The sequence below is a fragment of the Muntiacus reevesi genome, chromosome 1 (assembly GCF_963930625.1).
Source record: "Muntiacus reevesi chromosome 1, mMunRee1.1, whole genome shotgun sequence".
Lineage (NCBI taxonomy): Eukaryota > Metazoa > Chordata > Mammalia > Artiodactyla > Cervidae > Muntiacus > Muntiacus reevesi.
The window spans coordinates 77,896,785-77,912,716 of NC_089249.1; the positions used below are offsets into that span (position 1 = coordinate 77,896,785).

General features: G+C 40.1%; 1 protein-coding gene and 1 pseudogene across 9 annotated transcripts in view; both read right to left on the minus strand.

The window, feature by feature from the left end:
• Window positions 1-15,932, minus strand: part of DAP3 (death associated protein 3) — a 40,637-nt gene that overhangs the window by 10,989 nt on the left and 13,716 nt on the right. For 7 of the 9 annotated variants that reach the window (XR_010658628.1, XM_065902595.1, XM_065902591.1 and 4 more), the window contains exons 2-7: window positions 9,098-9,149; window positions 4,892-5,014; window positions 3,451-3,552; window positions 1,507-1,615; window positions 1,278-1,370; window positions 206-336 (exon numbers count right to left, since the gene is read on the minus strand). Coding sequence is in view for 8 of the 9 variants with exons in the window: in XM_065902595.1 (XP_065758667.1) it covers window positions 206-336; window positions 1,278-1,370; window positions 1,507-1,615; window positions 3,451-3,552; window positions 4,892-5,014; window positions 9,098-9,149 (610 nt within the window). In the remaining variant the exon portion in view is untranslated. The remainder of the gene's footprint in view (window positions 1-205; window positions 337-1,277; window positions 1,371-1,506; window positions 1,616-3,450; window positions 3,553-4,891; window positions 5,015-9,097; window positions 9,150-15,932) is intronic. The other 2 variants (XM_065902599.1, XM_065902597.1) reach the window with 1 other exon arrangement.
• Window positions 10,278-11,191, minus strand: LOC136161379 (small ribosomal subunit protein uS2 pseudogene; annotated as a pseudogene).

Sequence of the window (15,932 nt, forward strand, 5' to 3'; positions counted from 1 at the left end):
AGACAGCTTACTGCTGCCTCTATTTCCCATGCATAAAAGAGTTTCAGGGTATGAACTCGCTGTGAATAAATGTATCAAAGAAATAAAAAATGGTATAGTTATCCCAACTACAATATTATTTCACCATAGTCTACTGGTACTTAGGGCACAAAGAAGATAAAATCTTAAGGACTGTCCAGCACCAAATTTCTGGGAATCTAGTCACCTGACTCAAGAAACGCTCATTTGCAGTTTTGAAATTCTTCAGCCAGATTGAAGCCTCTAAAGGTTGATCAAAGCGCTGTTTGTTGTAGGTGGACTGCAGAAGATCCCGGCAGTTTTTGACCCAAAGATGAGCTAATCAAAAGGCAAAAGAAGACAAACTAGGTAGGAACTGACTGTAATTAACTCAAAATACTCCATGCCTCTTTCTGTTACGGGAGATGACTTTAGATTCCCATATATATTTCTTAAAGCCTTCCTGCTTCAGAGGTTTATTTTTTGATCTAGCCCATCGTAAATATTATCACTATACACAATACACAAATGGACTAAGGTCACCTCAGCTTCTTGGCAGTGTCAGTTAGAATATGTCGACGCAAACAACACTGAACAAGACAAGGAGAGACGGGGGCTTCCCTGGTGGTCCAGTGATTAAGAATCTACCTGCCAATGCAGGGGACATGCGTTTGACCCCTGGTCTGGCAAGATTCCACATGCTGCAGAGCAACTAAGCTCATCCTCTGTAACTACTGAGTCCGCACACCGCAACAAGAGAGGCCACTGCAATGAGAAGCCCATGTACTGTAATGAAAAGTAGCCTCTGCTCGCTGCAACTAGAGAAAGCCTACACACAGCAACGAAGACCCAGGGCAATCAAAAATAAATAAAATTGTGTATTAAAGAAACAAAACAAGGAGAGATATGTATGAAGTGTGAGAGATTAATTTCTAAAATTCATGCTGACAACCCAGAATGCTGACAAGCAGTACCATGGTGAAGGCTCTGTGGGTCTCAAAGTTGTTAGATGATGGCATAAAGCCTGTGGTGAACACAAAGGTGGGAGCTGATGCTCATGGGCATTAGGTAACTACCAGAGGACTGCTACCCAGAGGACTGCTGGGCCAAAATACTTCATTCTTATTATCAAAAGGTTCCCGAACTAGCTCACACCAATCTGCCTCTGGAGCAGAGACCTTTCCCTTAGTTGTCAGAGCCCTGCCAGAAAACTGAAGTCACAGTGCTACCACAGTAACAGAGTAACTAACCCCAACACAGTGAGGGGAGGAAGTTCTTACCATCTGGAATATGCAGTATCAGCCAGTCTTGTTTTGCACAGAAATGAATAATATGGCAAAGACTGAGGGTTTTTCCTGTTCCCTTCTCGCCATCTAAAGCACTCGCTGTTAAAGAAAACACTACCAAAAGGGACACTCCCGCTGTCAACAAATAAAGCATTTCTTCTCTCCCCACGTTTGAGGGAGGAAAGCACTGGCCCAGACAGCCCAGGCAGGTGGGAAAGGATACAGAGGACATATCGTACAGCTGGGTGAGCAAAGTTGGTGTTTTTCAGGTAATGCAGAAGCTCGAGGGCTGGTTTCCTTATCATCAGGCAAGCTTCATTGAATGTCTTCACCTAACAAGATGGGAAAAGCGGGAGGAAAGGGTGGGGCTGGAACTTCTAGCCAGTTTTTGGTAATATACACCGAGCCTAATACAGCAACCATAGAATCAAACTGCCTACTTCTCATTTATTCAGTTAAAGGATGTTGGTATTGAATTTGAAAATTTAGCCATGTAATTTAGCTAAAAATTAAAACACATCATCCGACACCAAGCACGTAACAGTCAGCTTTTGATTATTTCTGTAAATGAAGCATTAGTTGATTGAAATTTACAAATAATTGTGACGTCTCATAACATAACTATGCAAACTACTTAAGGCTGATACAAATATTACAAATGTGTAAAATGCTGAACAAGGTATCTGATATATGGTAATCATCAAATAAAAGTTAATTCTTTAAAATTTATTTTTATCTAGTTCTTACTCTAACCACCTAGACTTTTCTCTGAACTATATATGTACCAGCTCAGGTCTGCCCCAGCTATGAGGCCATACGTGACAATACCAGCATATGGACATATCAGAGAACTAACATACAAAATTAATTCCTTTTTTAAAAAAATTAATCTCCTTTTTGCCACCAGGAATAGTTCGGTGGAAAAATTTGGGAAGCAGTGATATGTGTGAAAATGGTTTGCAAATACAGTATTTAATAATATGTATTGGTAAAAATAAATATCTAACAAATACTACTCACAAGTATGTCAGATAAGGGTTAAAATAATGTTGTTGTTGTTGTTTTCAAATCCTAACCAAACAACTGGATTGGAAAAGGACTTTGACATGTAAGTTCAAACCTAACAGAAAGTGAAAACTTCAAAAACATGATACAGATATTAAAACAGAAATGCCGTTATTAGGCAATATGACAGTACTAAATACACAGACAATAGTGAGGGGGTTGGCTTTTTACGGAAATGGAAGCTATGGAAAGAAAGTATGAGTAATTCCCTCCAAAGCACTGGTGGGTAAGCCATTCTGAAAGCAACCGAGGATAAACTTAGACCCTCAGAACCACGTTAGAGATTGCACTATGAATGTCTTGGAACAGTTTAAAGTAATGATTTCTTCTAATTGTGTCCTATTTCCAAACAACAAAATTTTTGATGAGAGTCTATGCTCGAGAATTAGCTCCTTTACTGGTGTCTCATCTGATTTCTTGAAATAAAGCACACTGAAGAAATGACATCCTCTGACTTCTAAATATCACCTGCACATTCAAGTTTGATAATAAGAAGGAATAATTTCTGAGACTGAAAATAATTGAGCAGGAATTAGCCAGAGAACCAGTTTTGCCAATAAACCCTGCTTCCAGTTAATTGAATTCTTTCACTGGCTATTAAGGCAACTCAAGATCACATTTTTTGGGTTGACGTTATGACTACAAAACTATATTTTCTGAAAACCCATAAGACTGAAGAACAATGAGTGATGCATATCTAATTCATATATTGTTTCTGACTCATGAATAAGTTTTTATTTTTCTACACATATTAACTATTTTTAGGATACTTTGCTAAAGCAAATATTAAACTAATTTTTAATAATTTTTGAAGGCTTTAGTTTGTAGAAATCTGTTGGTAACACAAGAAAAAAGAGTGGGGTATTATTTATTTACTTAAGAATATTTTGCCTGGCTTCGAAAAGGATTTAAATTGGTTAACTTCAGATCGGCTTAAAGTAATAATAGTAACAGCACTATTCACAAAAGATAATCAATGGCTGAATTTATCTTTTTGAAGATTCAAATTAAATCTTTTAGTTTTCCACTCATTTAATTCTACGCCTCTGCTATCAACACCTGGTGCCACAAGCCCCCTCCGAAACCCTCCCGTTGTGAGCACCTGCATTGCAAAGCGAGGAGGCAGGCCGTGGGGGAAGACGGTCTTCAGCTCCTGGACAGATATGCTGTAGTGCTGACCCACATGCGGCTCCCCGTGCTTGGCCTAGGGAACGAAGACGCAAACCAGTATAACGGAGAGTGCCAACGACTTTAAAAAGCCTCAAGGGCTTTCCAGACACTACTGAGGAAACAGTTCTCAGAACTGGAGAAGATGTTCTATTCTTTCATGTCTTATCTTAGACAAAAATGTTCGTTGTTGCCCCCAAATCCACAGCGCATATATTGAACATAAAGCTTATATTGGCCTGAACGATGCAGTCAGTTGCTCAGCAACATAAACCCTAGATGTGGAGGTAGCAGAGACAATTCTTGCCATCTGGATTCTTCTGTGCTGTGTATAGAGATGCTCCAATCACGTGACAAGATCATCTGCATGCCACTGTTGCCATAGAAACCCCAGAGGAACTGGCAGATAAAGGGACTACAATTACAGGGAAAAGCTGAAAGGCACTTCAATGACTTCAGTCACTTATCCTATTTCATTTTGTGCTTGTGAAAGTAGATGAACGCTAGAGACACAAATACAACACACCCTGCTGAGATGGTGTTTTGGGTAATGAGTTATGTTTTTTCCATTCCACATGTGCAGCATATGTTAAGATGCGGCAACTCAGAGGGCAAGGGTAGGAACAAAAGGGGAGAGAAAAACTATTGGTTCCCTTCACATTTAGGCACAGATCACACAACTAATTTCATTTATAAGAGGCAACAATAATACTGAGGAATGAGAAATAAGTATTTAGCCTAATGGGACCTGAAGTAGAAAATGCAACCAGATTGATTACTAGGAAGACTGTGCTCTGGACCTGCCCTGCTATGTGATCCTGGGCATGTAAGTTGATTTCTTAGGATTCTCCAAACCAGGGTTGGTAAACTATGACTGGCTATCCATTTTCATAAATAAAGTTCTAGTGGAGCACAGCCATTGGTTTATGGCAGAGCTAAGTAGCTGTAACAGAGATCACTAAGTAGCTGTAACAGAGATCACTCTAAAATATTTATTATCTGGTCCCTGAAGGAAAAGTTTGCCAACCCATCATTCAGTAAGATCAATAATAACTACTAAATTTAACTTCTATGATATTGAGTATTTAAGTGTTTACTAGGTACCCACTCTATATATAACAAAACTGATAGCATGAAGTGAGTTCAATGACAGACATTAAATCAGAACAGATACAGACTGATCTGCCTGAGTTGTATTACTAGAGTGTCAGACAGGGATGGGGAAGATGAAGGTTCCAGAATGCTGTCTCAGGTACATTGTCTGACTGTATGTAAATCTGCTTACCTTCCTTTGGTTTCAGTTTTCGTGATATATAAAACAATGGCAAACAAATTATAAGCCCTGAAAAAAATCCATACACATATTAGCAACTCACCGGATCGTTCTCAAGGGTGCGGGAAATAGCTCTGGGACTCTCATTTGGAAGCTGGTTATTCAGATGAGCAACAAGGCACTGGGGTGCCCGGGTCCCTAAGTGCAAAAACCGTCCAGGGTCCAACTATAAAAGAAACCGTTTTAGTTTTAAATTATTAGGCTTTTTATGCTTGCTACAACACTGAGGTTTAAAGCCATATCTGCAACAGGGGAAAATATTACCAACAAGCATTTTAGTTTTATGTAAAACAGAACCTTGTTATTATTTATAATTCTCTAAGTCCAATCACATTATTCATACTCTGAATCTGTTCCAGCTGGTGCTGCCATGTCTGGGCACTGCCCCACATGGAAACAACTCCATTAGAGACTATTCAGGAGTATAGCTCAGCCGTTAACAACTAGACTCAGGAAATTTCCTTTAATGCTCTTGCCCAAAGTGATGAATGGCGGCCAGTGTTGTACAGTTCCCAGCTGTCTGGTAATCCTAGTCACCTCAGTTACTGGGGATTAGTGCAATGTTCCTGTTTGTCAGGTATAATTACACTTACTGCAACAATGGGCTGCCTAGCTTTGCCCTGAAATAAAGAATCTTTCATTAAGGACGAGTAATGAGGGAGTGTGTAAAGCATCCGGCTAAGTGAAAATAAACTGCTCTACAGGCAAGTTGGTGAACTGCACATGGAAACCTCAAAACTGGGGGAAGGCTGGGGAAGAGGATGCAATTTCAGGAGATAAATCTAAGAAAAAGCTAACAGGAGAACTCCTGAGCTGAGTTAGGATAACAGGCCTTGTTTATAAGTAAAGAGATGCCAGTTACAAGAGAAAGATTACAGTATGGATCCAGCAGAGTCAGGAGGACAGGGATGTGAGAGATGGTTATATTAAGGGAGTTTCTTGCTAGGTCAATAGGTAATATGAAAGCTGCCTGTATTTATATTCAGTCTCACTAAGCAGCTGCATGAATGCAGAAAATGTACATTATTTTTATACTACCTTTTGTAACACTTTTATCCACTTGTAAGACCTTTAACTCTGTAACAGCTTTTTAACTAGTATCTCTGAATCTTTCACAGTCCAAAAGATTTGTCCTCCGGAACAGGTTTCACCTTCAGCTAATCTCAACAGGTTTCACCTTCAGCTAATGAAAACGTTGAGATGATTCTCTATTTATGTTAAAATAAGTCTCAAAGTCCTTAACATGATAATTAAGGCCACTGCTATAAGTTCAACCTATCTTTCTAGTCCCACCCCTTTATAAAGTCTATACTCTAGCCAGCCAACTGTGCTAAAACATGTTATTCAGTTTTATGCCTTTATAATTCTGCTCATTCTACTTCAACTTCCCTCTCTCCCTATTTAAATCTTACTCATCCTTTAAGACTCATCTCAAATGTCATATCCTTTGTGAAGATTTGCCAGACACCTCCAGGCAAAAGCAATTATCTTTCCCTCTCTATTGATAGCACTTTCTTTGTACTGCATGCATTTTTACTCTGCCTGTAACTACATTCATGGTTTTCATTAACTGAGTACCTAAAAAATGCTAGGCAACACATATACACATTATTTTTGAGCCAAGAATCCCAGAAGATAGGTAGAGTATTAAACTGTTTTATTATGAGGGAAATCATGGTTCAGGGAAGTTAGATAATTTTTTCTAAAGTCACCGAGTTGGGAGGTTTTGAAACCAGAATCCAAATCCAAGTCTGTCTGACTCAAAAGTCTTTACCTTTATTTATCTTACATGTAAGTTTGTCTCCCATTTTAGGCCACACACACTTGGAAGAGAAGGGACCAGGTATTGTACATCTTTGTATCTACTTCTCCGAGAATCTAATGCACCAAAAATGCTTCATACTCGTGCCCTAGAATAAAAAATCTTTCTCAGAGACACGTGATGGGGGAGTACAGAAAGCATCAAGCTAAGTGAGAGTAAACCGCACTACAACTTGGTGGACTGCACATATAAACCTCTGAACCAGAATTCGCATACATTAATATTGAGTTGGCCAAAAGGTTCGTTCTGGTTTTTCTATAACATCTTATGGAAATTTTTTGGTCAACCAAATATAAAGTAATAGGGTAAAGTAATACAGTTGCTGCAGTTTTGAGGATGCAGAGACAGCAATGTTTATCACATATCTAAATACTCTAATCTCCCAGCTTCCTTTGTAGATAGATTGGGGTCACATTATTAGTTCTGCTAATAAGCTCTAAATGGAAATAACTTGGGTCACTTCTAGTCAGGAAGCTAAGAATGGGTAAAAATTCACTTTTTCTTCTGCTGTGGCAAACTTAAATCTACAGTGTGAGACCAGTTCAGTTCAGTCAGTCATGTCCGACTCTTTGCAATCTCATTAATGTAGCCTTCCAGGTTTCTCTGTCCACGGAATTCTCCAGGTAAGCATATTGGAGTGGGTTGCCATTTCCTACTCCAGGGGATCTTCCTGACCCAGGGACTGAACCCAGGTCTCCCACATTGAGAACAGATTCTTTACCATCTGAGCCATCAGGGAAGCCCCCATATCTGCTTATAAACCAATTTTTATTTTTTGGTTGCAGTGCAGAACATGTGGAATCTTAGTTCCCTGACCAGGGATTGAGCCTGTGCCTCCTGCAGTGGAAGTTCAGAGTCCTAACCACTGGACAGCCAGGGAATTCCCTGCCAGTTAACCGTTTCGGAAATATAGCAACAGCAAGAGCAAAACAAAGCACAGACACAAAACACACAAAAAATACACAAAAAGCAATATCAAGTGCTGAGTTAAGCCAATGAGAATTCAAGGCCTGTTACCTCAACGTAGCATCTGAACAATGCACCTTACTATTGATAAAATTTTTTCAGTGCTACTGCAGAGAAAACATGTTCCCAAATAAAGTAGCATTCAAGTGAAAATTATATTCAAGGACCACAAGGTGGTGCTATTTCTACAAGAAACCTATGACGTTTTAAGTGTTTTTTTGCAGCAAATTAAAAGCTAACAAAATGGACTCCTTACTCCTTAGTGTGATACATGGCATCACCTAGCTAACCTCTCGTTTCCGGGGTAAACAACCACCTGTATAACTGCTTCTGCACTGTTCCAGAATGAAAACCATGCAGTTCTTCAAAGAACAGCATTCATGAGCCAATAAAGGTTACTCTAAACCAATCTACAAAAAGCATAAAAATTTTCTCACTGACATTCCTCTGCAGTTTGGACTCAAGACTTTCTTGTCTGCTATTAAGGAAGAAGAAATTGTAGCCTTTTAATATAATTAGTTGGGGCTAGAGTCCATCCATTTGTTGATATTTCCTTTCATTTTCATTTTGTTTTATAAAAAGGGGTTATTTTATGCATACAGGTTTGTCATGAATTTCTGGGGAAAAGATGACTCCCATAAGAAGAAGGACTCCTTTTTAATGAAATCTAATCTGCAATTAAATGATCAGATGGGAGTGACTAAGCCCTTCTGCTCAGTGCTCATCCTTCAGGATTTAGCTGTTTAGGATTTCCTCTGGATCCTACTAATCCAGTTAGGTGCCTTCACCACACTATGGCAAAATCATTTAATCATGATCCTGCTACTGGATTTTGAGGTCTCAAAGAAAAACATGGGCCATAAAATGCAATACAGCAGAGTGGTTAAGGTCATAGCCTTTTAAGTCAGACAGACCTGCTATCTAGTCTGGGCTTGACAACTTCACACCATGTTACCTCAGGCAAGTTACTTAGCCATTCTAATCCTCAATTTCTGCATCTGTGAAACAAAGATATTATGTACCTTAGGGTTGATTATGAAGATTAAGAGAAATAAAGCACTTAGCACAGTGTCTGGCACATCATGAATGCCCAACAAACAGCAATAGTTATTAGTGAGATGAGTCATTTAGAATCCTGAGCATCTGCCTTATGGAATGTGCTGAAAAATTATTTGCTAATTAGAAGAGAGAATGAAGTAAAGTAACAGAATTGTCTTTCTTACATATGACTGTTATTTAATCAACTATCAGAAAAATTCCAAGGACAACCATTCTACTATTACTGGATTTTTAGGGCAGTTAGGAGCGAAGTGTATGGCAGAGAAAAGGAATTGTGAATGCTTTTTTATTGACTGGTCAGTCAGCTCAAGTTCACCAGAGCATTTTATTCTGGATACAATCAATTTAGAAAGACAAATTAAAGACAGTTGGCACAAAGCACTTAAGTCAGTTAGGACTCACCTTATGGACCCTGGAGACAAGCCTTGTCATTCCTTTCAGCATTATCCCTGTGCTTAAAAAAAAAAAAGTGAAAAGGTAAGCCACAACTGAGAAAAGATATCTGCACAATGGGTTAGTACCTAGAATAAAGAATGCCTAGACATTGATTAAAAAATGATCAGAGGCCATGAACAGACATTTCACAGAAAAAGGAATACAAATGGCTAGTAAATCCATGAAAAGAGTTTCACCCTGATGACAAATCAGAGAAATATAAAGTAAAACCACGACAAAGAGATTTCCACAATCATATTGAGAAAAATAAAAAGGACAACAGCAAATGCTAAAGAGATTGTGGAGCATTGGGAACTTTCCTATACTGTCAATGGAATTATAAATACAAATATCTTAGAAAACAAATTTGAAATTATCTGTAAGTTGAAAATGTACATAATTATGGCCCAGGTATTCTACTCTGTATTTATTTTAGAAAAACACATATACAGGTACACTGAAAAATATGTATTACAATGTTTATAGTAATAGAATATGAATAATCAAAAACTGTAAAAAGCACAAATGTCCACTGATACAAAAGAGTGTATAAACAGAGATACAGTCATACAATGGAATACCATAAAAAATAAACTGCAGTTACATGTATGGCATAGATGGATCTCAAAACTAATACTGAGGGCACACTGTAATATATAACATGATATAATTCATATGAAACTCAAAAACATAAATCCTATTTGGGGAATACACATATATGTAGTAAAACTGAAAGAGAAAGAGCATGATAAACACATATTTAGAATAGTATTTACTCTTAGGAAGAGATAAAGGGACAAGATTGGGGAAGGGCACACAAAGAAATAATGATCTACTTCAAATGATGGATAATGAATATATGAGCATTTCCTTTTTTATTTTTATGCCATATGTGTTATGTTTATTCATCTGTATGCTGGAAGTATTTAACAGAAAAACCTTAATCATGTGAAGTAAAAAACTGTTTAAGATACTTAAATGCAACTCTCAATATTGACTAGTAGATAACAAAGTTGCACTCATTTATTCAACAGCTACAAAGCACCTGTTAAATGCCAGGGCCTGCTATGGTCCCTGACCCAAAAGAGCTTATAGTACAGTTAAGAGATGACATAAATGCCTATGAGTTTTATTTCCTTTTAGTTCTCAAGTTTATTTTTTCTCTTTTAGAAACAGTTTACTTTCCATCAACCTCTTTCCATTTTAGCTTGTGGAAGAACACCTTAAGACTACTCAGTGGTCGTTCCTACATCTTCAGGGGCCTGAGCAGTGGGAGCTGCACAGTGGTCTTCGGGGCAGGCTCAGCATTCCAGGCTTCAGCAGGAAACTGCCGAATAGGCACCCACACCACATGCACGCCTTCAGACCAGTCTGCCACCTCAGGTTAAGCAGCAAAGAACTTAGGAGCTGAAGGGGTCTATTCACTGTAAATTCCTCCTTGGTCACAGCCTTCTCAGCTGCCTCCTGCTCTTCTTTTTCAGTCTCTTCAGGATCTTTGTAAAAGTAGAGATCAGGCATGACCTACCATCGGTGTTCATGGGAGATGGTGTCATGAATGTGCAGAACTTCCCCGGGTAAGTATCCACCACATCAGACCCACCAGTCAGCTTTCTTGTTGCATGGGATGACAACGTCCACTCTCCTCTCCTCTTTGCACAGAGTCTGTGTTACACAGAGCAACGGTGGGCAGGTGAATGCAAGAGGTCTCTGTGAGCAGCTGTAGCCACCGAAATTTAGGCTCCTGGAAGGCTGCCCAGATCTAGTTAGTGAGGTTCTGGGAGAGAAGCGGCCAGCAATAGGAGTGGCTCCAGGAGCAGCAGCAAACTTCCCCACAGCTTCCTGGAGGACATGACACTCACATCAGCTGGACCTTCAATGGCAACAATGGCACGACCTGCCAACAGAAGTTCCTCCCAGGTTTTCAGATTTATGATGTAGATGCCATCACTTTTCGTTCTGTAGATGTACTGTTCCATTTGGGAGTCAAGCGTGGGTTCCAGCTGCAAGAAATTTAGGGATATCCTCCCCCTTCATCTGCAGGACATAAAGTATTCTAGACATTGTGAAAGCTTTCCTTTAAATTAAAATGGGAATCCAGAACAACGCTGTATGGATCCTTGTCTGGGCAGTGTAGAAAAGTTAACTTTTTAGTAAAGATGCCAAAGCATGCCTTAATTCAGTCATTCCAAAACGTCTGACGCGCTTCTACATGCCCACATCATACAGAGCATTCAGCGGTGAACAAGACTGGCATGGTCTCTGCTGGCCTGCCTCCTGTTTACATGTGGGATTCCAGGCTCCTTTGCTGTGTTTCAAAACCAAAAGTTCTAGAGCAGCAGCTCACAAAACGAGTTTGCTGAAACTAGTCATAAAATGCATCAATGTTCTCTGGCCAAAGAAACTTGAGAATGCTATATAGTTATTCATTTCTTGAATAATTACAATATATGTATATATGTGCATATTTTAAAGCTTTGGGGAAAACTATAGTAAAGAGGAGGGGCTTCCGTGGTGGTTCAATGGTAAAGAACCTGCCTGCCAATGCAGGAGATGTGGGTTGGATTCCTGGGTAGGAAAAGTCCCATGTAGAAGGAAATGGCAACCCACTCCAGTATTCTTGACTGGAGAATGCCATGGACAGAGGAACCTGGTAAGCTACAGTCCACAGGGTTCCAAAGAGTTGGATTTGACTCAGTGACTAAAACAAAACCAAAAAAAATAGCAAAGAGAATTTTTTTCCCCTAAGGTGCCCTGGGTCTTCATTGTGGTGTGCAGGTTTTCTCTGTCTGCAGCCCAAGGGGGTTCTCTTGATGTGGAGACAAGAACGTGCGGGCTCGATAGTTGCAGCCTGTGGGCTTAGGTGCCCCAAGATCCTAGTTCCTCGACCAAGGATCAAACCTGCACCCCCTGCACTGGAGGGTGGACTCTTAACCACTGGGTCACCAGGGAAGTCCCCAAAATCTTTTTAATCCAAATTTACTTGGTCTTAGAACCCTTGAAACTCCACAAAACACTATTAATTACATTCTTCTGGATGTGAGTAGAAGGGTTGCTGCTGTGGAATAATCATATGCCCAGGCCTGAAGATGAATTCTACTAGGCCACAGGCAGAGCTGAGGCATGCGCTGAGCCCCAGTCTCCTTGGCTCTGCCTGCAATGCCTCCACTGCTGCTCACACCGCCCCGTGCCCACCACCACCACCACCACCACGTGCTACCCAATCCAACTGCGCAGGAAAGACTGCAGCAGATGGTTACATGCCCCGACCCGATTAAACACCCTGGGCACCGAGACTGATAGTTTCCCCGGGTGGCAACAGCTCATGTGTTGTCAACTTTTTGCTGAAGGAATCAAGTGTGTCTTACATGATTCTACTGGGAAAGGACTCCTGGAAATTTATACCTGGTGTCCTCCAGATCTTGCCCAATGTGTCTTCTTCCTGTACTGATTTTGATCTGTACTTTTTGCTGTAATAAGTCATAGCTGTAAGTATAACTATATGCTGACCTCTGAGTCCTTCTAAGGAATCACAGAACATGGGGGTCCTTCTGGCAACCACCAACACAACAACCCAGTGCCCAAAACCACCCAGCCTTGATTTCCACCTGATACAACCATCACCTGGCACCTAACACCACCATCTCTGACCAGCTCAATTTTCTTAACTTCAGTTCTCATTCCTTCCCTATTTCAATTACCTCAACTCCCTGCCTCCCATCTGTGACAACCAACCACCATACCAATTCTAACCCTCCATGTCAGCTGATTTCCAACCCTAAGCCCCCCACCCAACGTCAACTTTTCCAATTCCCAAACTACTTATGACCCAGTGTCACTCCAACAGTATCTAGCCTACTCAACCTTGCTCCTTGTTTCTTCTCAATGTGCCCTGGTACCACCACTAATGTGAGACATCCGTGGGCTGCAGCTCTGCAGGGAGGGTGGGTCCTAGAAAGAGTGGTGACATAATCCTGAGGGTAGTACTTTCTCCATGTATGCCTGTGGTCACTGAGGCCATTACTCTGGCTATGTTTTAGAAATTATGGGAAATGCTGCTCAGGAAAACGTGACCAGCTTTCCATCTTTTACCCAGTCATCTTGTATCTTACTAGCCTCCATCCTTGAACTTCTCCAATCCATCCTTTCCACTGAAGTCTTGCTCTTAAAATCCTTCAATATTTTTCTACTGCTTTTAAAGGTAAAGGACACACACACACACACACACACACACACACACACACACACACACGGCTTATATAAGAATGAGACAAGATATTTTAAGGAAAAAAGGAGGGTGAATCTCAAAAGTATAATCTCAAAGCAGACAATCCAGACTAAACCACATTTTCCAAGTCCTATAAAATACCTTTAAGTAAAAAAAAAAAAACCAAAAATCAAATTGACAGGCCAAATGAAAGCAGAAGGAATAGAATATGTGCTCACTGTACATTCCAGTTCAGTTCGGTCATTCATTTGTGTCTGACTCTTTGTGACTCCATGGACTGAAGCACACCAGGCTTCCCTGTCTATCACCAACTCCCGGAGCTTGCTCAAACTCATGCCTATTGAGTCGGTGATGCTATCCAACCATCTCATCCTCTACTGTCCCCTTCTCCTCCTGCCTTCAATCTTTCCCAGCATCAGGGTCTTTTCCAATGAGTCAATTCTTCACATCAGATGGCCAAAGACTGGAGCTTCAGCTTCACCATCAGTCCTTTCAAACAATATGAAGGACTGATTTCCCTTAAGATTGACTGGTTGGATCTCCTTGCAGTCCAAGCGATTCTCAAGAGTCTTCTCCAACACCACAGTTCAAAAGTATCAATTCTTCGGCGCTCAGTTTTCTTTATGGTCCAACTCTCACATCCATACATGACTACTGAAAAACCCTAGCCTTGACTAGATGGACCTTTGTCAGCAAGGTAATGTCTCTGCTTTTTAATATGCTCTCTAGCTTGGTCATACCTTTTCTTCCAAGGAGCAAGTGTCTTTTAATTTCATGGCTGTAGTTACCATCTGCAGTGATTCTGGAGCTCAAGAAAATAAAGTCTCTCACTGTTTCCCCATCTATTTGCCATGAAGTGATGGGGCCAGATGCCATGATCTTCATTTTTTGAATGTTGAGCTTTAAGCCAACTATTTCACTCTCCTCTTTCACTTTTATCAACATGCTCTTTAGTTCCTCTTCGCTTTGAGCCATAAGGGTGGTGTCATCTGCATATCTGAGGTTATTGATGTTTCTCCTGGCAATCTTGATTTCAGCTTGTGCTTCATCCAGCCCAGCATTTCACATGATGTACTGGCATACAAGTTAAATAAGCGATACACAGTCTTAACATACTCCTTTCCCAATTTGGAACCAGCCGGTTGTTCCAAGTCCTTTTCTAACTGTTGCTTCTTGGCCTGCATACAGGTTTCCCAGGAGGCAGGTATGGGTGGTGTGGTATTCCCACCTTTTTAAGAATTTTTCACAGTTTGTTGTGATCCACACAGTCAAAGGCTTTAGTGTAGTCAAAGAAGAAGTAGATGTTTTTCTGGAATTCTCTTGCTTTTTCTATTTGATCTCTGGTTCCTCTGCCTTTTCTAAATCCAGCTTTAACATCTGGAAATTCTCAGTTCACGTATTGCTGAAGCCAAGCATGGAGAATTTTGAACATTACTTTGCTAGCGTGCGAGATGAGTGCAATTGTGCGGTAGTTTGAGCATTCTTTGGCATTGCCTTTCTTTGGAATTGGAATGAAAACCGACCTTTTCCAGTCCTGTGGCCACTGGTGAGTTTTCCAAATTTGCTGGCATATTGAGTGCAGCACTTAAAAGCTTTTAGGATTTGAATTAGCTCAGCAGGAATTCCATCACCTCCACTAGCTTTGTTCATAGTGATGCTTCCTAAGGCCCACTTGACTTCACACTCCAGGATGTCTGGCTCTAGTGATCACACCATCGTGGTTATCTGGGTCATTGAGATCTTTTTTGTATAGTTCTTCTGTGTATTCTTGCCACCTCTTCTTAATATTTTCTGCTTCTGTTAGATCCATACCATAGCTGTCCTTTATTGTGCCCATCTTTGCATGAAGTGTTCCTTTGGTATCTCTAATTTTCTTGAAGAGATCTCTTGTCTTTCCTATTCTATTGCTTTCCTCTATTTCTTTGCACTGATCACTTATTAAGGCTTTCTGATCTCTCCTTGCTATTCTTTGAAAGTCTGCATTCAAACGGGTATATCTTTCCTTTTCTTCTTTGGCTTTAGCTTCTCTTCTTTTCTCAGCTATTTGTAAGGCCTCCTCAGACAACCATTTTGCCTTTTTGCATTTCTTTTTCTTGGAGATTTCTTTTTCTTTTGATCACCGCCTCCTATGCAATGTTACAAACCTACGTCCACAGTTCTTCAGGCACTGTGTTTATCAGATCTAATCCCTTGAATCTACATTCCAAGATAAATACAAATCAGGGCACTTCAAAAAAAAAAGGCTCAAAGCCACTAATACTATGAAAAAATTTAGTAAAGATTTCTTCTTTCAGTTTTTTCATATCCTTTGAGTGCTGAATTGCAGAGCACAAGTTAATCACATTGTTACTGGAAGGCAGATAAAGGACCAGTTTCCTGATGGTATAAGATGAAAAGAGTTATGGAGATGAATGGTGTGACTGCTGCACAATAATGTGGATGTAAAACAGCATGGAACTGTACACTTAAAAATCGTTATGATGAAAAATAAATGGTTATAATGGTAAAGTTTATTTTATATACATTTTACCACAATAAAAAGTAGGAAAAAAAAAAACCATAAGAAGACTGAAGGTG